This window comes from Sycon ciliatum, chromosome 2 (genome assembly GCF_964019385.1).
Source record: "Sycon ciliatum chromosome 2, ocSycCili1.1, whole genome shotgun sequence".
In the NCBI taxonomy this organism is placed as follows: domain Eukaryota; kingdom Metazoa; phylum Porifera; class Calcarea; order Leucosolenida; family Sycettidae; genus Sycon; species Sycon ciliatum.
In genome coordinates, this window is record NC_088644.1 from 49,488,155 (window position 1) to 49,512,410 (window position 24,256).

At 46.1% G+C, this 24,256-nt stretch overlaps 1 protein-coding gene and 1 long non-coding RNA gene across 2 annotated transcripts in view; one reads left to right on the plus strand and one right to left on the minus strand.

The window, feature by feature from the left end:
* The window catches only part of LOC135810343 (uncharacterized), a 46,823-nt gene that overhangs the window by 21,818 nt on the left and 749 nt on the right, over positions 1 to 24,256 (minus strand). The window contains exons 2-21 of the mRNA XM_065323833.1: positions 22,345 to 22,587; positions 21,454 to 21,513; positions 19,663 to 19,728; positions 18,264 to 18,537; positions 17,361 to 17,648; positions 16,868 to 17,044; positions 15,816 to 15,977; positions 15,248 to 15,529; positions 14,528 to 14,830; positions 13,162 to 13,300; positions 12,325 to 12,515; positions 10,223 to 11,452; positions 8,686 to 8,792; positions 7,773 to 7,989; positions 3,800 to 3,950; positions 3,219 to 3,457; positions 2,781 to 2,899; positions 1,566 to 1,617; positions 931 to 1,048; positions 653 to 736 (exon numbers count right to left, since the gene is read on the minus strand). Coding sequence (XP_065179905.1) covers positions 653 to 736; positions 931 to 1,048; positions 1,566 to 1,617; positions 2,781 to 2,899; positions 3,219 to 3,457; positions 3,800 to 3,950; positions 7,773 to 7,989; positions 8,686 to 8,792; positions 10,223 to 11,452; positions 12,325 to 12,515; positions 13,162 to 13,300; positions 14,528 to 14,830; positions 15,248 to 15,529; positions 15,816 to 15,977; positions 16,868 to 17,044; positions 17,361 to 17,648; positions 18,264 to 18,537; positions 19,663 to 19,728; positions 21,454 to 21,513; positions 22,345 to 22,587 — 4,502 coding nt within the window. The remainder of the gene's footprint in view (positions 1 to 652; positions 737 to 930; positions 1,049 to 1,565; positions 1,618 to 2,780; positions 2,900 to 3,218; positions 3,458 to 3,799; positions 3,951 to 7,772; positions 7,990 to 8,685; positions 8,793 to 10,222; positions 11,453 to 12,324; positions 12,516 to 13,161; positions 13,301 to 14,527; positions 14,831 to 15,247; positions 15,530 to 15,815; positions 15,978 to 16,867; positions 17,045 to 17,360; positions 17,649 to 18,263; positions 18,538 to 19,662; positions 19,729 to 21,453; positions 21,514 to 22,344; positions 22,588 to 24,256) is intronic.
* Positions 4,654 to 5,958, plus strand: LOC135810934 (uncharacterized). Its single transcript, XR_010552470.1, has 2 exons — positions 4,654 to 4,760; positions 5,443 to 5,958. It is a non-coding gene; the product is annotated as an uncharacterized LOC135810934 (long non-coding RNA).

A 24,256-nucleotide genomic window follows, 5' to 3' on the forward strand; every position in this document is an offset into this window, starting at 1 on the left:
TAGAACGTACCTTGCAGTTTCTTGGTCCTTTTTTCTTTACTATGAAATTGAAAAAAAATGCTGCAATGACTTAGTTGGGGATATGAATACGAGGCTTGTCCAATTTTATGCTTTGCTTATAATAAAAACAACTAATCAAAGTCAAGCAGATTGACTTCTGCAGGAATGCCACCGTCTCATGAATCGATTGCAAAAGTTGTAGCATCCTTGAGTGCTTCTGTAGAATGTTGTTCTCCATGCAAGTAGCCTGTTAGGCCAGCAGTGCTATAAAAATGCACAGGACAGCGGTAACACTTAGTCACCCCACTACCCAGACACATCTACTGCCTGTCTGAATATCATATCTCTGCTCAAGAGAATATAAGGGAAATATTGCTCCACATAGTGCGCAGACAGGGGCAAAACCAAACATGTATAACAAATTTACTGTAAAACCGGAATATTTCGGTGGAGATATATTTTCGGTAACTTCGGTACCTACCATAAAACGTGACCTAAATTCAACCATGCCATGTCACACAGTGTGCAAAAATGCATGTTTGGATCTAGAAAACTGGTTTCCCTAAATTTTCGCGCTACTGAACCGATGATTTTTGGAAACTGAAAAATTTTACACCACAGAAAATTCCCGGTTTTACAGTAACTCATTTACCCCTTTGTAGGACTGGCAAGGTCATGTGATGACGCACGGCGCTTGATGCTGATCTGGTAACGCAGCTTTTGTCCGCGCTCAAAGCTGGAGAAGAGAGCGTAAAACAGACATCACAGACACTACGCATTACAGCAACCATGAGACAGCGGCATTCACAGACGTGTTACTTTTCGCGCATTTTCCTATGGGCACGTCAAAGAACATGATGCATGCACGTGGCTTTGTACGGTGCGTGAATGCAGCCTTACTGACACCATCTACATGTATCTTCTGCTTACTTTTTCAAGAAAATAACACCAATGACCACGATGATGATTGCTAGGATGGCAAACACACCGCCAATAATCGCTCCAACCGTGCTCGACTCGGACGATGAGGATGGAGCGGAATATGGCTCTGCACAGCCCAAGCACACAAGGTAATGGATTGGGTCCGCCAACAAGCATTACACTCACACGTATGCCACTGATAGTCAACATCGAAATTCAATTTCGTCGAACATCCAGAGAATTTCAAAATCAGTTATGTGTGTTTCGTGGTACACCCAAAGCTTCTAAAGGTATTTTCACTCATTGCAGAAGAACCAGCAAGAAATGCTATTCATCCCTAGGCCACCTTCACTGCTACCCAGGAATGAATATGCAAACTAGTTGTCTCAACATGTTATACTTGATGTCTCAGTTACTGGGGCTATTACACATCTTCATCAATAATGAGTAGACGCTATTTCAGATACTTCAAACTCGGATGGGGAGCAAAGGATTTTTTGATAGTAAACAAAATGAGCAAGGAACTAAACTTTCAGCTTGTGCCTGTCTTGTTTGCGTTCACTTAGGACCTTCCAAGATGGTGTAACTTTCACCCCAGTATTGCTCCGACCCCCGGCCATTCTACAGTGTGCGATAGTGTTTACCTTCGCTAGTCTGCTGCTCGAACAGAAATGGTCCAGTGACGACATCGAAGTCCTGAAACACAGCAATGCCACAGAGAACACACTGGCTGCGTTCGATTATGCACTTGAATCGATTCATGCATCCATTCGCATTCATTCAAGTCGTTCGATTTTCATGTCATGAGCCCTGGAATCGATTCGGAATCCATTCACTCTATTCACATGGGGTGATGTGAATAGTGCGAATCGATGTGTGAATCGATTCATGAATCGGTTCGCAAATCGATTCATGAATCGATTCGCGTGCATAATCGATCGCTCTCACTGATACAGAAAGGAGTGCACTGTGCTTCACTTCACTCATTATGGACTTTATGAGATTATACCATCACTACTGCAACGATTCATGTTGTGCGTACTTCCCTAGCTGCAGCTCATGCTTGGCATTTAACCCTTTGGAGTCCATGGTTCGATTTCGAACCATGGACGTTTTGTATGCATGTGGGCGCAGTCAAACTTTCGGTTCTCGGCCAAATCTATTCAACAATCGAAGGGTCTAGGTGGTAGTGAAAACTCTCAGCTATCGCCTCGAACAGGTCCGAAGTCTCTCTGATGAAGTTCGAGTGAGCGGCGAGCGATCGAACATTTTGAATTTTCTGCGCTGCGTGCTGCGAGTCAGTAGTGCGTGAAAAAAAGGGATTTTCCCAGCTTCAGGACAGGCGGCACGTGCCAGGACCGGCACGGCGCGAAGTCACGGCAAAGTAAGCTGCTACTCGAAAAAATGTGAACAGTTCCGAGCTAGATTCAGTGAAATGGCCGCAAGAGACCGATTTCGTCTCAGATCTGGAGCTGGACTCACGTTTGGAGCGCGTTGTGGCGGACAATGAGTAGTACTCTTGGCGACTTTGGGCTCATTGTATGTCTCTCATCAAGAGCTTTCCAACGAGCCCAAGATCTTCAAAATCGGTGAAGTAGAATCAAAGTTATGTTGAAAATTGAGTGCGCATTTTCGTGACGGCCACAAATACTGAGGAAGCAAAAAAGTTATGGACTCCAAAGGGTCAAGTGGTCTTTGTAAAAAAAATGTTGATTTCATCACTGGTGCTGGTTATGATGGTTGCCTTGGAGGCGGGTGTCTAGTAAAATATACGCAATCCAAGAGCACACATAGAACTCAAACACAGAGTTAGACTGTGAAGCTGCTGTTGCGGCCAAACCCAGCTGGAAAGGACGTACCTCAAGTCGAGACAGCTGCTGGCGTTTGCCGCGAGTACTCTGCGATCGCCGTACGAAGGCCCGTACAAATGCATTGTAAGTGGTCCCAGCTTCCAAAGGTCCGTTGTGCACGAATGAGCCTGTAGCAAAAAAATGGAGAGCAATAAAAATGCTTTACGAGACAAAAAATTGAGAGACAATAATCGTGTTGCGAATTTACCTCGTACAAGTGAGTTGACATCTACAGTACATTCTGGTTCCGAAGAACAGGGGGAGGGGGGGGGGGGGGGAGGGGTGAAGAGGACGGAGCGGAGCGCGAGAGGGGATCAAAGCACTCTTATTTTTTTTTAATGAAAATGTACTGTCTACACATATTTGAGCCATGTCCGTTCACTGACACAAAGCAACTCACAACGTGTGCGCATTTATCCAATCTCTCAAACTATACACAAATCCCACCTTCTAGAAATAGGGAGCTTGTCCGATTTGCCACTCCACCGCTGAAATACGCAATGCCGCCCAGAAAGTCATCAGTCTGCAGCTCACCAGCAATGTACGCTAGTAACTCTCCAGGCTGGGAGTTCTGTACCTCATCGTAATTACGAATGTTTGCACTGCCGATAGGGAAACTACTCTCTGCGGTCTCACTGAATATGGCTATGTTGTTTGGTTTCTTCACCACCAGGATCTGATAAAAGCTGACAAAAACACAACAAAACAGAGCACTCTTTCTTGAGGAGCGTACCCTCAGGCACCAGCCAAGTAAAGCACCATCAATGGCAAATTTATGCTGATTCAATCCTGCTACTACGGCACCGCAACAGACTAGATATCGCTTCAAAATCAAGCTTTGACTCGCTTAGAAAAAGAGCAGGGGATACCAGTTGCTCATTATAATCCATGCTATGACGATTAAGGTGTTGCAATTTGTGACAATCTCTGTCTCACTACTGACAGGAAGTATCAAACGACAATTTACATGTGTGGTTAGACGTTTGGAGATTCAGCGTAGATCAAGTTGGTGACATTCATTGACTTACTGAACAGTGCGATCAGTCTGCTGAAACTCGTCCACATGCCAAGTCAGCATAGACTGGCCAAACAGTCTGAAACGCTCCGGTATCAAGCTTCGATATTGCTCTGGATCCAAAGATCTCACGTTGGTTGGTATTGTGGGTGGTAAAACAGCACCTACAAGGACAAATACAACAGGACCCAAACAGAAACTAATCAGAAACCGAAACTTTGAGGACGGGTTGACAAAAGCTTTCAGCGGTGATAGTACGAGGCGATGTGCCGTATTTTTGCAAGCATAAGCCGCACTTGAGTGTAAGCCATACTGGGATTTCTTTGCCATGAAATACCGACATCTCCCCTGTTTATCACTATTAAAGGGGCACTCCGGCTTCATTTTCGACGCCGAGTTTTCGATGCCAAGACGAAGGTCGGTGAAAGAGAAGACCCCTCGAACAAGAACGAGTCTCCAGAAGCGATCGAGTCGAGCAGGAGGACGACTTTTGAATTTCGGCCGAGCGAGCGCTGATGACGTAATGAGGGATTAGCTTGCCAGTGGAAATGCATCTGCGCACATACATTTCACACACTTTTTGGCCAATTTTCAATCGAAGAAGAGGTTGTTTGCTATGTTCTCCCAACGCCGTGAGCGATCCCGTCTTCTATACCCTTCCAGGTACCCTGAAGGTCCTCCAGAGGAGAATTTATCTCCATCAAAGCGTTGTTGATCCGCTAAATTCGTCTCGAGACATATTCACCCAGTGCAGTGCTGATAAATGTAGAATGTTGAATCTGTGATAATTGTCGACGATGGAGAGAGAGGCTGATAGCTGCTGTTGCAGGGAGAGTGAAGCTGCTGGAAGTAACAACAGGGAGCCCGTGTGTATCACCTGAACAACCAGACTTCAAAGCAGCTTGACCAAATCGGAGGGTGCCTCGTTGCTTATCGTGAATATTACACCGACATGAATTACTACAAGTATACTGGTGAGTTTTTATCTTGTTTTGTTCGTATGCTAGTACCCTGGCCTGGAGTTCTCGTTAGCAAATTCCTATTCCCTGGCGTTTTCTAAACATTCCGTGTAGGACTGAATACATGATCAAGTATTCCGATTTGGGTAGATGTGGAATTTGGACATGTATTTTATTAAAAAAATTATTTTCCAAATAGAGCGTTTGTAGAGAAATGGTTGCCCAAATACAACAAAATTTATTCTGCAGTTCTACAACTAACTTGTACTGAAATCCAGTCGAAGTAAAAATGATTCTTCATGACAGTTGGGGTCAATGAAATCTGATCCAGGCATAACGAATGGTGACGTCTGCCATCCCGGGAACGAATGCCCATTTGGTGGGGGATACCAAAGTACTCGAAAGTAGTGCGTGTTTCAATGTGGCATGGAAGTTTTATATGATCTCTGGTCAATGCAACATACGATAGCCAGCATGAATTGCAGGCCTCGAACGCAACTCCGACCAGAATTGGCAGTTCCCTAAGTTAGATGCTTTATAATTCCATGGCCCCAGCTGTAGTTATAGAGGGTTTTTTGCACATTATTCTTATAGTCGATAGGTTTATACTGATGGCCACAAACAACGGCAGTTCAAACTTCACTGATGTGTTCATGAGCTGAGAGATTTCTCTCCACTATTTCTGTTGTGCACACAGGTTTGTCCAATATGCATTGACCGTATTGGGTATGGTACCTGCTCTGAGAAGGGAATCGCTGGAGCCACAGTCCAACTATACAGGCTTTCAAGAAACAGAGAGGAGCCATCTTTGCAAGCTGATACCTGATGTGTACCGACAGAATTCTCACGAGATAGCTTACAGACTACGCCTGGTGTATACTTCATAGTACTCCTTCGACTACTGTCTAGAATCAAGTCGACTGAAGCAAGTTCAAACAACTCTGGCTTCAAACGAGCCGTCGATTAGACAAACAAAACATTCTCTCATATACTAGAGCACTCTGACAACTCACGACCTATTCCTAACGATTGCCACCGCTTATAAATATGTAGAGTACTGATTGGAATGTGCTCACAATCTCAACAATCCAGTGCTATAATTATTTGAACTATGTGTTCCTTCCATAAATGTTGTATCCACATATAATCCACAGTGCTGCAAAGTTTCAGAGTTCTCAGGGTATCAAACAAAATTACTTCAAATACAGTGAAATAGTTCGTGGACATTATAGCGTAACTTGTAGTTCCCTGGTCCTTTTCTTTGCTATATATTAATCCTTTGCTCTCTAGCCACCGGCGAGTCCGACAGTCAAATTGTTAGTTCATATTTATGTGGGTATGTGGGGGGGGGGGGGGGTGAACATATTTCTATATAAGGGACCTGCAACTGTAATACCACAGTACAGTAGATAGCAAATATGTAGAACACAGAAATGCATGTTCCCATCATTGTACATGGACGGGCGCAGCAGGCCGAAGCTATCAGCCAGAACAGGATTTACAATCGCCTAGAGATACTCGAGCTATTCCAGTATTCTCCGTGAGCTGTCCCATTCCACAATGGTTCATGCCACCATTATTTCTGGTAGTATCCATGTGCATAATTCCAAGAACATCTCGGATTCTTCAGCAATTTGTGCCACGGCAAAAGACAACGCTTGACTCGGTCACTGGGGCTGTCAAACTTCGCATCACAAATGAACTTCAATTTATCATCTGGTTCAAGTATATGTACTGCCATGACTTGACCGTGCTTCATCCACAGCTGGGCGAAGATTGTGGCGTTGAATTCCATAGCGCACCTTCTTGCTGTCATGCAGGAATATGTTGAGAGAAGTGAACATATTTTTACTAAAAAAACAACAGCCACTGAAGAGGATAGCATTAGCAATAGCCTTGGGTGAATTTCCTGCAGGTACACGTTGTTGGTAGGTCTACTGGTCGGTCTCCATATCGTCAAGTTCAGAAATCACCTGTACTACGCATCTTGTAGAAGGGATCCTGATCGAAAATTTTTCTGATCATAAAATTCACTAAACTGAGGGCGAGACAAATAGTCAGTACTCCTCGATTCCGTCTAGCTGCTTTGATCAAGTGATGCTAACAAGCTCCCCGTTGTTACTTCCAGCAGCTTCACTTTCCCTGCGACAGCGGCTATCAACCTTTCTGTCCATCGTCGACAATTATCACAGATTCAACATTCTACATTTGTCAGCACTGCACTGGGTGAATATGTCTCGAGACGAATTTAGCGGATCAGCAACGCTTTGCTGGAGATAAATTCTCCTCTGGAGGACCTTCAGGGTATCTGGAAGGGTATAGAAGACGGGATCGCTCACGACGTTGGGAGAACATAGAAAACAACCTCTTCTTCGATTGAAAATTGGCCAAAAAGTATGTGAAATGTATGTGCGCAGATGCATTTCCACTGGCAAGCTAATCCCTCATTACGTCATCAGCGCTCGCTCGGCCGAAATTCAAAAGTCGTCTTCCTGCTCGACTCGATCGCTTCTGGAGACTCGTTCTTGTTCGAGGGGTCTTCTCTTTCACCTACCTTCGTCTTGGCATCGAAAACTCGGCGTCGAAAATGAAGCCGGAGTGCCCCTTTAATTTGGCCATCTTAGTATAAGCTGGACGGACCTCTTTTTTGGGTGAATTACGGTTTAAATTGCGGTTTATACCTCGGAAAATACGGTCATAATCCCTATGCAAAGGCTGGGTAGCAGCGCCATATTGTTATGGAAAAACCCAACAGTAACATGTATAATGCTGCAGATACGTATTATGCGCTGGCGAGTTTGTTATCGGTTCTTTGTAGATGAGCAGTTCATTCAGTTTTCTAGTCGTGCATAGTTCATGACCTGCATCTTGGGATACTCTCTTGCAGAACTGCTATAGCCCGATGAGCGAGGAGGTAGATATGAGAAAATGGGGCGTGGAGGAAAGTGCACTCATAGCGTTTAGGATAGCATGATGCAGATCGCCCTGCAGTTGGTACGGATATTCAATACAGCACACACTACCCACCTGGTGTATTTGCAGATACCTTGGCACTATCACCAGGCCCGGCCGCAGTGCTAGGTGTTACGGTGATTGTCAGCCGCAGAGACGGGAACAGACCGGTGTAGTTCAGGTACACAGGTTCACGTTGCTGTGCTGGTGGTACGGATGCGTTGAACGGCGGTGCTTGGACTGTACGAGATAGCTGCGTTGGCAGCACACGGAACACTCCAGACAAGCTGACCTGTAGATTAAACCGCACGAAATCACGAGATCACAGAAAAACCCTTTTGCACCAAACTAGTCATTGAATAGAGAGTATGTCATTTCATCATCACCAGAGTACTTGCCCATGGAAGTATTATTGCAAGATCCTATATGCCGCGATTATATGGAACTGGTTCTAAAGGCCACCTGCTTAAACGATCACTTTGGCTTGCACAGCAGGGTGGTCGCTTAAACCAGGTTGCACTGTAGGTTGTGATCGCGGACACTTGCATACCTGCCCACCATACCGATTTGGCCGGGACCGTCCCGATATCGAGGGTGGTAATAGGCACTGAAAAGTGCATTAGTTGCAAGATTCTCAAGGTTTGGAGACGCCACTGTAGCCAATACTTGAATCCATACATCCTGTACACACACCTTGTACACACTCTCTCTAACGGTCTCTAGGCTACACTGCAATTGATATACATTAGATCAAATTTTCGGGCAAGGCCCATCATCAGGAATAAGTCAACTGTAGACAAAACAAGATGCAAGATTGACAGCTAAATTTGTATACATGTTCATACCTAGGTATGTCATTGTCCCGATATCATGGTTGCAACTTAGTGGCAGGTATGTACTTGGTACATGTTGCTTGACCCTTTGAGAGTACACCTCATCAGAATTCCCCTCTAGTGTTGGGTGCAATGGAGCAATGTAGAAGCCTTACCGTATAGTTTAGGATAGGGCCGACAAACCTAGTCGGTGGCAGCCAGCGAAGGTATACGTGAAAAGCCCCCACTTCAACAACAGTCAGATCTTCCGGCGGATATGGCCCTGCAGCACATGTTTGAGTTATGCAAGAATAAGATGATTGCATATCTTTCTTTGTGAAAAGTCGGCATGCATCTGACAAGAAAGAGTCAAGAAAGAGTCAAGAAAGAGTCAAGAAAGAGTCGCATACTCTTGCAGTAAGGTCTGTATGTCTATTGCGATACACAGATGTGCTTTCATGCTATGCATCAAGTGCAATTCAGTTCTCCACGGAGAAGAACTGAAGCTGAATGACATAATCTTGCGAAGAAACAACTTTTTAAAGATTTTGAATGGGCCTCTCAGGGTGTTTTAGGTGCACATTCGAAAGAAACTGAGCACAAGAACGCAGTAACAGGGCCATACTGTAAAAAAATGAGCACAAGAACGCAGTAACTGGGCTATACTGTAAAAAAATGAGCACAAGAACGCAGTAACTGGGCTATACTATAAGTCAACGAATATCAGGCGCAATTTGTTTTCGGCTATTTTCGGCCTGATCATATTTGGCTGAAATTTGGTTGCAGCCGGAATTTTGTTTTGCAAGGTTCAGTGTGACAGTGTATACAGGCCGAACGTTTGTCCGCAGCCGAAATGTGTTTAGCCCTGGCAGGCGGAAATTTGAATGGGCTGAAAATTTGCCAACTTACAGTACTGCATAATATTGATTTGCTACCGTATGACTGAGTTTCCCCGTGGCTTGCTTCTATTTACATTGTACAGTCAGTGGATCAACGGCATACTACTACTAGTTCCTGCATGCAGGCCACAAGGGATTTCAAGTAAATGCTAGTTATAATTCTTATCAACTTGAAGGAAATCGCATCCATAAACATAGCGTCTACGTCTCGAGAGGAACCTTGGCTATCACGTCGAAGTTATCCGAAGTCTCTACGAGGTACGATGCCGCCGTGGTGAGAGTTGAGATCGGAGGAAAACTGAAAAGTTTACTCCGATCGAAAAATTCAAATTTTCACACTGCGCTTGGCAGGGGTTTCCCCGGAGTGCTACGGCATACTCAAGCATGCTGCACACCACAATTTTGCGCTTGAAACGAGCTTTCCACTGTAGTTTATTTGAAGTCGATGTGATGAAGGAGAATGGAATGGCGGCTGTTTGAACTTTGCTGGAGCTGTTCGCGCACGGCTGCTGTTTTGAGCTGCATTCTAGGCCACGCAGAGCAGAGGCCGTGCAGGTAGCTGGCTTGAGTGTGGTATTGGTCGCTTCGTCTTGGAAATACCTTTCCAGCGGTGGCAAGTTTGTAAAAATCGTCGAATGTTTGGCAGTGTTACAAGCGAAAGCGCATGTTATTTGGAGGTGAGTAAATTGTCGTACTTTCAGTGGGGTCTCAAAGGGGTTAACAGTGGTTTCCAACATTCGTGTTTGGAGAATAGCAGTTAGGAAAAGAACACAAACGTATGCAATTGGAATACCTATGCATTGTTTTCACTCACTTGAAGGTGGTGTAGTAATGTAGTAGGTTTCAGACAGCGGTCCGTATGAAGGTTCGGCTATGGCTAGGGCGGCAAATGCGTACGTTGAATAGCCCACCAGGCCTCGTAGAAGTGCACCGAACAACATGTTCTCGTTATTGACCGTCAGCAATGTGGGCTGGTGTATAAATACACACTGCTGTTCGTCCTCTGGCCCATCGCTAGAGGGAAGCGAGAACATAGGACCGAGTCGGTCAACGTTGGTGTTGGGCGAAGGTGATGGAGTTGATGGCTGCGTCGTCTGAATGGGCAAAAAGGCACCTCCGGGCAGCGGGTCGGCTGTTTGGCGATCCGGCTGCGTGTGACTCGGAGCCACAGTACGAAATACCAGTGAATGATCAGTCACTTCCTGCGTTGACTGCTGACCGGGCTCGGTTTCGATGTTCATTGACGCATCCGGTATGTGAGTGTGAACATCTTCTTCCTCTTCTTCTTCATCTTCGGAGTGGCGTTTCCCTCTGGTGGGTGGTGGTCGGGTCAATGGCTGCTTTGTAGCAGGGCTTTCCTCCTCTCCTTCCCCCTCTTCTTCAGCAGGCGTTTGAATTGGCAAACTCTCAGGTCTGCTAACTGGCAAAGTAGGAATGATTTCTTCACCCTTTTCCTCACCATCACCTGGGCCTGGACTTGGGCGGACCGGAACGAGAGTTTCCAGACCCTCTTCTTCAGCAGGCGTTTGAATGGGCAAACTCTCAGAAACTCTGGTTACTGGCAAAGTAGGAATGATTTCCTCACCCTCTTCCTCGCCATCATCTGGGCCTGGCCTGGGCATAGTTGGCTGCACTGGAACAGGAGGAGGGTTGCTGACAGAAAGGGTCAAAGGATGTGAGGTGCTGCCCTCTTCTTCGCCATCACCTGGGCCTGGCCTTGCCGTGGGTAGCTGTATCGGAACCGGAGTAGGGGTTCTACCGGACAGCGTGGAAGGCTGCGCGGTACTGCCGGTGAGCAGAGTCAACTGTCTCTCGGTGGTTACTAATCCACTAATGCCAGGCCTCCCGGGGTTTGCCGCTGGCTCCGTAATGCGCACAGTCGGGTTGGCCGCGACGCCCGTTGAGATCCGTCGGTAGCACAGCTGATGCGTTACGTTCGCGAAGGTCGTCTCGGCGGCGCGCCAGTTCAACGCCATTGTAAACCGGTGACGCTCGGCCTGTGGTAGAATCAGCGCGGATTGAATGTCCCCTGGTGCACCGAGAACTGCAGAGAAGGATAAACAAAACGATATTGTACATTATGCGTGAGTGAACATGACTATGCATTATTGGACCTGCTGAATGACTTGTCTACACGCTCATTCATAGAGGAAAAGCCACGTTTTGGATAAACAGCATAAAAACTCAAACTACATCAGAGAGACTTCGGACCTGTTCGAGGCGATAGCTGAGAGTGTTCTCCACCACCTAGAGCCTTCGATTGTTGAATTTGGTCAAGATTCAGCCGAGAACTGAAAGTTTGACTGCGCCCACATGCATACAAAATGCCCATGGTTCGAAATCGAACCATGGACGCCAAAGAGATAAAGCAAAATTCAATCAGACTACCCTACATGGTACTCCACATGTTATTCACAACAGATATATTTGTGTGCCATAATAGCTGGCTATAAAGTACAGATTTTCATGGAGATTCAGTGCAACATCAAGATGCACGTGGTCCATTTGCGTGTTCACCGTGGACAGCAATGTTTTGTTGAAAACTTTGCTTCCTTATTGTGTGTCAGGGGTGTAGCATGTGTAGAGTCAGCGTAGTGCGGTCATCACACCAGCAAATGTCTGTCGTCGGTAGTACATAGTCAAAATAGGTAAAATGAAGGCCATGAGGTTGCGGGGAGGGGGGGGGGGGGGGGCTGGTCACCACATCACAGACGTGCTCTGACACACTGTCACAACACCACAGACGTGCTCTGATACATTGTCACCATACCACAGACGTGCTCTGTTACATTGTCACCACACCACAGAAGTGCTCTGAAGCCTGGGCACCACACCACAGACGTGCGCTGATACCACAGATGTGCGACCTATGCCCCTGCCTGTACAGTAAGCAATGCAACATCAGGAGACAATTACCTCTCAGCGGTGAGACTATAGTCGCCCTCGCCGACCCAGCCTCAGACTGTGCCAGACAGAACAGCCGCTCCTGGTCCAACGCCATTGCATCGGGATTGTAGTAAGTCAGACGAACACCAAATTCCCCAGTCACGAGCTGCGCAGTCATTCGGGATATGATGATTCCATTCCGATTCAGACCCAACTGAAAACTGCATGGAGCAAGGAGGGCAAACGCAATAATTCTTTACGATTCATCAAGCACCCCACACATCTTCTAGTGAAAATGCAGGCGTGCAAGCACTTTGATGCCGGGCATAGACTGCCTCCATTAATATTCACGAAGTATGGCTTTGCGGCATGTGTGAACCGGATCCATGTTGTTACATGTATCATGATAAAGAATAATTAAGTATTCGACTGGAGACCAAGAATAGTACCACATGCGGAGTCATCATAGGCACACAACATGTGTGTGTGTGTGTGTGTGTGTGTGTGTGTGTGTGTGTGTGTGTGTGTGTGTGTGAGTGTGTGTGAGTGTGCGTGTGTGTGTGTGTGTGGGGGGGGGGGGGTGGGGGGTGGTAGTGCATACATATTAATATATAACCCGATACTAGTTCAAAACTAGTTTTAGATAAACCTTGTAATAATTATCATGCCGTCTATCTAACAATAGTGCATACATGCGTGCTGGCGTGCGTGTGTATGTGCATGGATTACAAGGGGAGAAGAGACAACGACACATATAAATAATAGCGTGAAAATGAAGAACACAGGCAACACAGATGTCTGTCACAGAGTACTCAGCGTGAATTACAACATCACCACTGAACGGTGGGATTCCAGCTCAACCCTTACATCTGATCCGTGGTTCTGATGATGAGATCCGGGAGGGGAATTCCCATTGCTTCGCAGGTGATGTTCAGAGGGACAGACTCTGTTAGGGTCGGCAGTACTGTGCCACCTAGCTGCTGAAATCCTAGAAACGTTGGTGGAACTGAGGGAGAAGAACACAACGAAAAGCAATTGTTAGTTCATTGCTACTCCACTCTATAATGTATACCATGAACAGTGATCATTCATTGCTCAATATGCTCAACCTCCACTGTCATGCAGTTTCTCGCAAACCTGACATTTTTGGCCACAGTGCTCGGATTTTGCCACACAAATACTATCTGTTTGGTTTTGATTGATTGATTGATTTTTATTTCACGGATCCTCCAGAGGCAAATAGATGCCTATCGAAGGGAGTCTCCTATATAAGTATGGAAAATGAGAAAGTATGTTCGTAAGGGAGAAGAGGTAGAAGATACATTAGAATATAGAGTACAGAAGAAGTAAATTCAGTACTTCGGGTAGTACATTGCATGCTAATCATAATGAGAATTAGAAAAGCAGCATTGCGGACTACTATAACTGACATATACACAAACTATTGAAACTATCATAGATATGGTTAGCCTAGACACAAAAGTCAGGAATACCTTTCAAAGAAAACATAGATTGCGAATGATACCGACGAACAGCAATACTAAATTTCGCTGTTGTAGAGAGTGAACGAATATCTTCAGGAAGTTTATTCCAGGCAACACTCAAAGAAAAAAGGGTTGATTTACGAAAGAAGGTGCCAGCTTTAGGAAGAATTATGGATGAAGGGTGACGACTGCTTTGGGAAGAGGGTAGCTGGAAGTGAGACAACAAGGAGGGGTATTGGTAGAATACATGGTGGAAATAGACAAGGCCAAGAATCTGCCGTCGCCATGCTAACGATTCCCAAGAGGACAGAACATTGAGGTCTTCTTTGGAAGTCGTCCAGTGGTCTCACACAGTGACTTCATCTCTGAAGAGCCCTTGCTCCATACAAGAAAACTCTCCTTATCCCCGATGCCGGAAATGTTTGTGCGACCTTTCTTTCGTAGAATATTAAGTTCCACAATGTTTGGGGAGAGAACCGCGGTGCTGCTCAACGGAATCCGATCACAAGAGTTAATGTAACGACGGGCGCTATGCAGCTCAGACCTGTGAATACTGGGTTTTGCATTGTGTCTCTAGCATACCCTTGAGTTGCACAATTGGATTTCTCTGAGCAACGCCGTTCATGCGTGGACAAAAAATGGGATAATTTGCTGTGTCCGTTCCCGAGAGAACTCACCATGAACTCAAGATGGTCACTAACACCAGTCAAAGCCCAACGAAAAAAACACACGAGTAGACAGTCGCTTACTATAGACATCCAGAGTGTAGGAGAGTGAATCCTCTCCAAGACGGTTACCCACGGTGACAGTGTAGATACCGGCGTGCAGCAGCAGTGGCTTGATGATCAGCAGAGTGCCCGATGCAAACTCTTCGTAGTTGGACCCGCCGTTCATCAAGCTGCCGCCGTTGTGCGTCCATATGGCCGAGTAGTACTGCTCCAATGGAGTGAGAGCTGGCTCAACGATTGCGAATGCAAGCGTGATCAACCCAGGTCTACCTCCCGTTATGGCTGTAATTCGCTCTCGACCAATGCGTCTCAATACTGGTGAACCTGCAAAGAGAGAGAGAAACAGGGGGGGGGGGGGGGGGCGAACACGAGAGAGAGATAGATAGATAGATAGATAGATAGATAGATAGATAGATAGAGAGAGAGATAGATAGATAGATAGATAGAGAGAGAGAGAGAGAGAGAGAGAGAGAGAGAGAGAGAGAGAGAGATAGGCATAGCGAAAGAAACAACAAAAAACATGAATGCAGCCGGAGAGGCCGATTAACTGTGCTGTTCACAATTTACGCCATTTATGCAGCACTGACCCCGAATATGAACACACAGTTAGCCAACGTATGCCTACTGTAAACAATAGAAATCACGAGCCTCCAGATCCGAAAAGGGGGCTTATGTAGTTTTGGGCAATGTTAGGAAAACACTGTAAGTTGCAATATCACATGTAGCTCAAGCTTGCCTTACCAGCTACTGTGATTGTCATATTGATATGCTGCACCACAGTGTCATCAGCGGACAGCAGTTTGAACGTGGCATTGTACACGCCAATCGGCAGGTCAGGAAGGCGAGCGCTGAAATTGCTGCCAGCCGTGCTAAACGACACGTTAGAAGGATCTAGGAGAGTGGTGGAGAAACTCCACTGAACCGAGGTACCAACAGGCGGTTTCGGGCAGCCGATGAGTGCCACCCACAGTATAATGGGTTGCGACTTGAAGAAATTCCATCTAGTGATGGGGTCAGACATCCCTACAAAGGAGGAAAGAATTCAAGCCACAAATGATCCAAAATAGAAGTAAGTAGTGCATGAAGGTGATAGTAGTTTCTAGCGACGTATGACAGTTTTACGAGTATCACACCTGCTGGCATTTCTTGATTGTGGAAGAGATTTGAAGGTTGTCCGAGGTGCCCCCGGCAGAGTTGGCATGGTATTGCCAGGAGTGTCCGCATGCTGTAGTGTATTTAGAAACCCATGACTGCAGTCATAACTAAGAGCATAGCAACACCAGGCAAGCACACCAAACTTCAATCTTACTGCAGATGAAGACGTCGATGCCCACGGACGTTTCAAAAACGCTTTCCATGCACTCCGTGAGAAGTATGGATGCCCTGCACAGATACACTCCGGAATCCTCTATACGCACTCCGCTTCTTGTCAGCGTTGAGTGATATACACGTTGCTGGCCATTGTCAATCACTGCAGCACAATACACATACCGCAGTGCCTTGCATTAAAGCCCATTTCAATTCGAACCCTGTTCTGAATACAAGCCTGATTTGCAAGATACACTGTCGGCACATAAGCGTGGTTTTAGCGTTGACACACATAGAAATGCCTGGTTTGAATAGAAGCCTGGTGTGAACAGAAGCCTAGTCCTTACATCGGCTTCTACAGGAATACGCCCGGATTTAATACGCGACATTGCAGTTGGCAGAATTCTGCGCTCCAAGATGTCGTTCGATTTCTTTGACACTATGTATTACAACATTATGCCACATGGACAAGACTCTGTGCTCTGACAAGACTCTGTGCTCTGACAAGACTCTGTGCTCTGACAAGACTCTGTGCTCTGACAAGACTCTGTGCTCTGACAAGACTCTGTGCTCTGACAAGACTCTGTGCTCTGACAAGACTCTGTGCTCTGACAAGACTCTGTGCTCTGACAAAGCATTCAATCTGCAAAAAACTGTACATAACAACATCATCACTGGAGGCTTTCAGAACTGCTCATGTTCGGAAGACCACCACTCATCCATTGTATTGATCGAATGTATACAGATCATTAAGGTACTATATTTCCCGGACATCACACACACACACCGTTAGACAGTATGGTTATTGAGTACGAAAAGAAGGAATGATACTTGGCCAGTATTGAGGCACATGTCATAGGGATCAACTAAATGGGAGATTGGCGGAAAATAATAATATCCCTCTCGCAGGGAATGTGCAAAATGCAAGACATGCACTGTTATTGCAAACAGTGTGGACATCACTGGTTCACATTTATATGAAGCTATGAATTTGTAACACTGTGTCTTTCAGTGTAAATACAAAGTTTCGTGGCAACAAAGAACGCAACTTACACTGATCCGTTTGGTTGATGGTTACTCCCGGCATTTCAGACGTTATCGGTCCTAGAAAGGTGGTGCTCCAGGTCACATCTGTGTCCGGTGACGATACGACACGGCATTGCAATGTCACAGTGCCTCCGACGTACACCACTCTCATGTTACCCCGTGGCAGGGTGATCTCGGGCAATCCTGTAGAAAGCAGGCCGAGTTACACATGACATGTTCCAGGGGATCGGATGTACTGTAAAAATGATGGCAAACACATGGGGACTGCAGAAGAATGCATGTTCCCGAAAAGCAATATAAAATTGATAACATACACCTGTTCTGCCCTATCGAGAGACGCATACACACAAATATACAGACATACATGGACACACGCACACACGCACGCATGCACCCCCCCCTCCACACACACACATATGCACACACATATGCACAAACATTCACACACATTCACACACACGCACACACAATTACATGTATAATCCTGCTAAGAACTCACGCTGAGACTGAATACAGACCACTGCTCCGAACACTTCCGTGACTCCGCCATCATTCACCAATCTACCTTCATAGTAGCCGGCATCCACTGGAACTACATCTATCACCCTGAGAGCGCCGGGGAGAATTTGAAAACGGTCACTGGCAGTGATGGGAACAGCATCTTTGTACCAGGATATCTCGGGAGGAATGCCGGTGCTGAGGGCTGGCCGGATCTCGAACTCCCGCCCGAGCTGAGTGACTATTGAGATATTGCTTAGACCTCCCGTTAACAATATTGTCGATATACCTGAATGGAGAAAAACAAGAAAAAAGACATCAGGCAACAACAAGAGTTCAAGCCCAAGAGTGTTCAAATGCTATCTTGCGTTGTAATTGACACGCCACTGTGGGATTTTGGACTGCATCATGATTCGGAGAAAGTATGTTCAAGCACAGAGAGGCCTACCCTGTCCTTGCAATACCAGTTGATCCGACCCATGATGCCAAGATATCTGCTGTCTGTTTTCCCGCTCTGACACCCGTGATTGTGGTGTACAACCTCTTTGCACAATTTGTGCCGGGCAATATTGTATTCATTTGTGTGTGTGTGTGTGTGGGGGGGGGGGGTGTTTATGTGTGTGTGTGTGTGCGCGTGCGTGCGTGTGTGTGTGTGAGGGGGGGGGGTGGGGGGGGGGGGGGGAGGGTGGGGGTGTTTATGTGTGTGTGGGGGGAGAGGGGGGGTTGTGGTGTTTATAAGTGTGTGTGTGTGTGTGTGTGTGTGTGTGTGTGTGTGTGTGTGTGTGTGTGTGTGTGTGTGTGTGTGTGTGTGTGTGTGTGTGTGTGTGTGTGTGTGTGCATAAGTATCTGTGTGTGTACGTGTTTACATGTGTTTCTTTAGCAATGCGATTGTACGTATCCTTACAGAGCTGGGCTCTGCTGAAGTTGCGTGCTGTGAACCCAGTGGAGCAGCGGTCACACTGCACACCCGTAGTTTGGTGAAGGCATGGCTCACACACGTAGTAGTCGGTCGAGTTCCCAAGCGTAGTGACGGTGGATCGGCGACCACGCCGGGGTCCCGGTTCTTCTTCCGGCTCGAACGGCAATGGTGGTGTTAGAGTTGTCGGCGAGCATTCGGCTGCGTGTCCGCTGCATTGGCATCTGCCACGCAGTTGCAAGTCAGACACTGCCAGAAATGTCTACAAAGCAGAGAAGCATAGCAAACTAAGGTTGTATGCAGACAGTAAGTAGCAATAACATAACCTCATATTATCTCATCAATAGAAGAAACTTGTCGACGATGATTGTTCAGTATATGGACGCGGTGTAGCGTCTCGTAGCCAATCACATCAATTTTAAAACAAAGCGTACCCGAATAGAGCAACAGTCAGTAGCACTAGAATAGATCTCATCGAAGGAACAGGCTTGAAAATTGCTGTGTTGTGTCTTGCATCCCAATCACACAATAGGTGTGTTTATACTACGACCGTATAATACTCACTATTCGTATTTCCCGCTCCTTCACCATAGCAATGAGAGCCAATCAAGTATAGAAGAGCGCATTCTCCAGTGGTTCTCTATCCGTCGAACTCTTGTCTACTCTCTTATCTAATTACTTATTCCATATTCCATATTCAATACTATGAAACCCCTGTGTTCTGGAAGTGTGAGGGCACTGCGTTTAGCCGGGAGCTAACATTATGAAAAATGTACCCGAATCCACGAGACATGAGCCCAGGGCTGCCTCTTGCTCCGATTTTTGATCGCCTGTCGGACAAACCGACCGGTTTTGTTCCCAAAGAGGGACAACCGATTATTTTAATTTTTAGCACTTTTTAGTCCAGTTGGCCATTCAGCACTTCCAGGTCGCATTTGGCCAGTCATTGTACATGTACATGTACATGTGGCTGTAAAATGCATGCGTGCTTGCATGTGTGTGGACAGTTAAAAATGTGTTCTGGGGCCCCAACAGCAAGCTATTTTCCTAAAAATTTCCCCGGGGGACACCCCGACCTCCGTCAGATTTTTCTCCCTCCAACTGTATACTATTATTGTAATGCAACACTCTAAACACTGGGACTATATAAGACTGCATGTATTTCTATGCTGTTTGTTGCTTTCTTCATTTTGAATGCGACAACCAAACAGACAGAATTGTCCAATGATAAAGAAGCGACTGTTGAGCGAATTAAACGACCAAGGATCCGTCCGGACATTGTACCAGACGACCAATAGTAAACTTTCGTCAACTTGTGGTGCCATAATGTAAGCTGTCATGATCCACACAAGTTAAGATTCCTAGGATTTTCAGTTGTGTTGCATACCGAGTTAGTGGTATTTCCGGGTATGCCTAGTATGTCGATGACAACTTCTTGGAACGTCAAGGATTCCTGCAAACAAAGCGGTATGTGTCCAAGAACACAATGATTAGAGAGCAGTTATTTTGCATTTTGAACAACAGGATAGTGGGTGCGTGTGCGTGTACGTGTGTCTTTGTGTACATGTGGGTTTATGTGTGTACATGTGTGTGCGTGCGGGTGCATGTATGTGCGTATGTATGTATGTGTACGTCTGTGGTTGTGGTTGTGTGTGTGGGGGGGGGGGGCACATACAAGGTTGTGTGTGAGCCTGTGTATGTGTGTGTGTGTGTGTGTGTGTGTGTGTGTGTGTGTGTGTGTGTGTGTGTGTGTGTGTGTGTGTGTGTGTGCGTTCATGCGTGCGTGCATGTCTGTGTGTGTGTGGTAGTGGATATGTGGGTGTTTGTCCCGGCCCCCCTGTGCAAAGCGTATAGACGGTATAAAGCAATCACAGTGCCATATACAATAAGAAAACAACGAACGCAAAGAGATGCAACTTGTGACCTTGAGAACCACGGTGCACGAGAGTGATAATACACTAACTGGTCAGAGACAAAAAAAGTATTCAAATGCTTATGGTATTGGAGACCGTACAGGCTAATGTGTTGAATCTCTGTACCAGGCGCGTACGCAGGCGGGTTTCCCGTTGCCCGGAAACCCCCCAAATGTTCCAAACGAGCAACGGTTTTGGGCATTTTTGGTAGGGCGCATGATCGATCTGGCCAGAATGCAAAACTTCAAAAGATCGTAACTCAGTCCAATCTCGCTCAAATCCAACGATTCAAATATCCAGGTCGAATAGAAAACTCTCAGCTGTCGGTTGAAACAATTTGCAAAGCGCTGCGAGCAATGTATCGTGAGATAAATCATTCGTAAGTTGAGCTGCGATCTCGGCAATTAAAAAAGCGCTCAGTGCGACTTGAGTATCGAGAATTTGAGATTTTCGTCGCGCTGATTTGCTCAAATTTGCACGGGCTTTACTTGTGATATTTTCACGAGTACACAGCAAAAAATCGAAACTCTGCGATCAAGAAAAACGAAATCGATGGAGCAGGATGCGTTTGGGCTTGTTTGGGGCATTTTTCGCACCGTCGCTGCACTCTACCGCGCTGGATATGTACATGACTGTACTGTGTCCTAGCTATCGGGGTCAACCTCATTCTCTCCCTGGTACCTTTCCACTTCCAGGCAGCCCAAGATAATGAAGATTGAGTGAGTAAAACTGAAGTTATGATCCAAACAACACGAAAAATGCATAATTTTGAAATTTTCCTAGGGCTCTTTAGAAAGGGTTAATTAAAACTCATTGTTTGGGAATCGGTTGGAAACCCCCCTAGAGGTGACCCTGCGTACGCGCCTGTGTACATACCGTAGAATCCCGCGGATAAGCCCACCCACGTATACGCCCATGCCCGCGCATAAGCCCAGGGCTTGTTCGAACATCACACAGCTTCATCGTACAAGCCCATGGGCCTAGGTCACACCGAGAGTCCATAAATTATGGACTCTTGTCATGCACATTATAGTTTTTTCGTACATTTCAGCACAATCATTGGTTGTTTTTTGTTTGCGCAGTGGTTTTCAGCAATATACTTCACACTTCCTGGATACTTTTCAATACCAAAACTCGGTGTCGGCGTAAAAGCCCATGCCCGCGTATAAGCCCATGTTCTCGTATAAGCCCACCGAAATGTCCTTGTGAAACAGATAAGCCCATGGGCTTATCCGCGGCATTCTACGGTATGCAATCCTACTCACAAGGTAAGATGCATTGACAGCATCTGCTCTGTTGGGCATGATCACCACTGGCAGGTCAATCTAGACACAGGAAACAATGAAAAGAGAGAGATAGAGAGAGAGATTGAGAGAGAGAGAAAGAGAGAGAGAGAGAGAGAGAGAGAGAGAGAGAGAGAGAGAGAGAGAGAGAGAGAGAGAGAGAGAGAGAGAGAGAGAGAGATAGAGAGATAGAGAGATAGAGAGATAGATAGATAGATAGATAGATAGAGAGAGAGAGAGAGAGAGAGAGAGAGAGAGAGTGATGTATGGATGCTGTTATGTGCTGATAAAATAAACTGTCCAGCACAGTCAACATACATGTAAATTTTGTTGTCAGAGCATGAACCCGATATAAATACTGTGCAAGCACAGTAGCATTTCAGATGATTTGCATGGCGTGGTCCAGCAGATGGCCATTTACTCACACATCGTATATTCCTGGCTTGCAGCTCAAAACTAGCATAGCAAAGTCTGCATGACATGCCACTCAACTCCAATTTGCAATTTAAATTTGCTATTCAAATTTGATTAACGCTGTTTGCCAGTCAATTATTCAAAACTAGCACTGGTTTCTACCCAATGCACTCCATGCCAAGCATACGCGATGACCTCATGTGCTCCATACAAGATAAATTCAATGACCTCAAGCACTCCATAAAGGACTATGTCACTATGTGCGGTCCATTCAAATCATATGCGATGACCTCATGCACACCATACAAAACATATGCGATGGCATCATTGACTCAGTACAGAGCAGACACATATGTGTTGACCTAATGCACTCAGTACAAAGCCCTACATGATATGCTGGGGGGGGGGGGGGGGGGGGGCTTCATGCACTCCTCTCCCAGTATCTGATGAAAGTCTTACGTGGATCGGGTAGATGGTATCCTCGTTCTCATCTAGTAACCCACTCAGCCAGTAGCACTGCGGATACGCATTCGACGTCACGTCATCGCGCGGCACGTTGAAGACTCGCTCGCAGTCGTCCCTGTCCCGTACGGCCACGAGCAGGACCTGCGATTGTTCGGCGTCCTCTCTGATGCCTCGCATCACAATGGCCTCTGGTACTGGCGTATGAAGAGCGAAATGAACTGCCACAACTGACAGGCTCTGTAGAACAAGCAAACAGTTGGAGCATGCAGCGGCGGGGGGCTACAGGCATTAGCAAACACAATCCCTACAGTCTATTCATTGGAAACTGGCACCTTAACTGTTGGTGTCTCCCACACATAGTCCTAGATATCGTGAAAACGACAGTACATCCTGCATTGTGTGACCCATGCAATTACTCCTTGCCACATTTGAGGCCAGAAAAGTCCAAGAACAGGGAAATAGAAATTCAGCCCTACACCAGTGCTGAAACTACAGCTCACATAGTACATATTTTGAGCAGATATACTCTTGCTTAGTACGGACATTGTCCGTATCGCCCATACCGTAAGTCCACAAATATTCAGCGCATGTCTATTTTCCCCTACTTTCATGTTTGGCCGAAAATTTGTTGCGGCCAAATTTTGTTTCGCAAGGTTAAGTAGGACAGTGTATACAGGCGGCAGCAGTATACGCCGAAAATTTGAGGCGGCTGAACTGTGTTTTAGCCTTAGGAGGTCGAAATTAGAATGGTTCGAAAATCCGTTGACTAAAGTATATAAACCTCTTTAGAGCGAGGGTCGTACTAATACGACGCACACAAGTTGCGTGTCCCCCGCCCGTCGTAATAGTACGACACGCGCTGTACACTGTACACTGAACCTGCATGCCACAGTCGTGGGGTCCGTGTTGAGCACATACTGACTTGTTCCAACTATCGTAACTCACTCAATACTTGGTCAATTCTCACAATCGAAACATCTATCTGCAAGAGAACACTCTCAGCTGGCGACAGAAACAATCACCGAAGCGATACGACTACCGGTTGTTGAGATATGCGACTCGACAAGGCAAATTTCAACTTGATTTTTTGCGCAGTCTGCAGAACGCGTGTATTCCATTTTGGATCATTCAAGTTGCGCTACCTGCTGCCATGGAAACGAGATTCAAATAATGGTAGTGGATCCCGTGAGTCGTCAAAAAACATTTGAGCTCGATATGAGCAAGGAGACCCAAATGACAGCTGAATATTTGAGCTATTTTAGTCTTGGCCGTGTTTTAGTCTGTTGAGCCCGTGGATGAAGTTTGCCAGACTGTAGGACGGGGTTTAGGTTTCACTCTGAGCTCGGTTTGACATCAGTTTGTCCCTCGTCTCAAGACCTTTCTGGGAAGCTCAAGATCGTGGAATTCGTCCAAGGGAAGGTAAAGTTATCTATCCTTGAACAGCTAGTACTTTCATGGGAAAATGCGACTTTTACAGGTGTTGACGTGGGGCGCGTTCAGGTAGCGTCGTTTCGAAGAAGTTAAACCATACTGAAGTTTGTAAGGATAAGAATTACCCCTGATTCCAAGACTAAGATTTTTAGTAAGAACACTTTTTCGGTCCTTTGGGGTATGGCTGATCTGGAATCACACTCTAATGTACTCTCTCTCTCTCTCTCTCTCTCTCTCTCTCTCTCTCTCTCTCTCTCTCTCTCTCTCTCTCTCTCTCTCTCTCTCTCTCTCTCTCTCTCTCTCTCTCTCTCTCTCTCTCTCTCTCTCTCTCTCTCTTTCTCTCTCTCTCTCTCTCTTAGTAGGTGGTGTGCATTTATTCCCTGGCCTCTCAAGTGATGGAGGCCCCTGTGAAAATCACTGTTGGACATGACATCTCTACAACAGCATAGACTCTTGACAGATTCACCACTGGGGC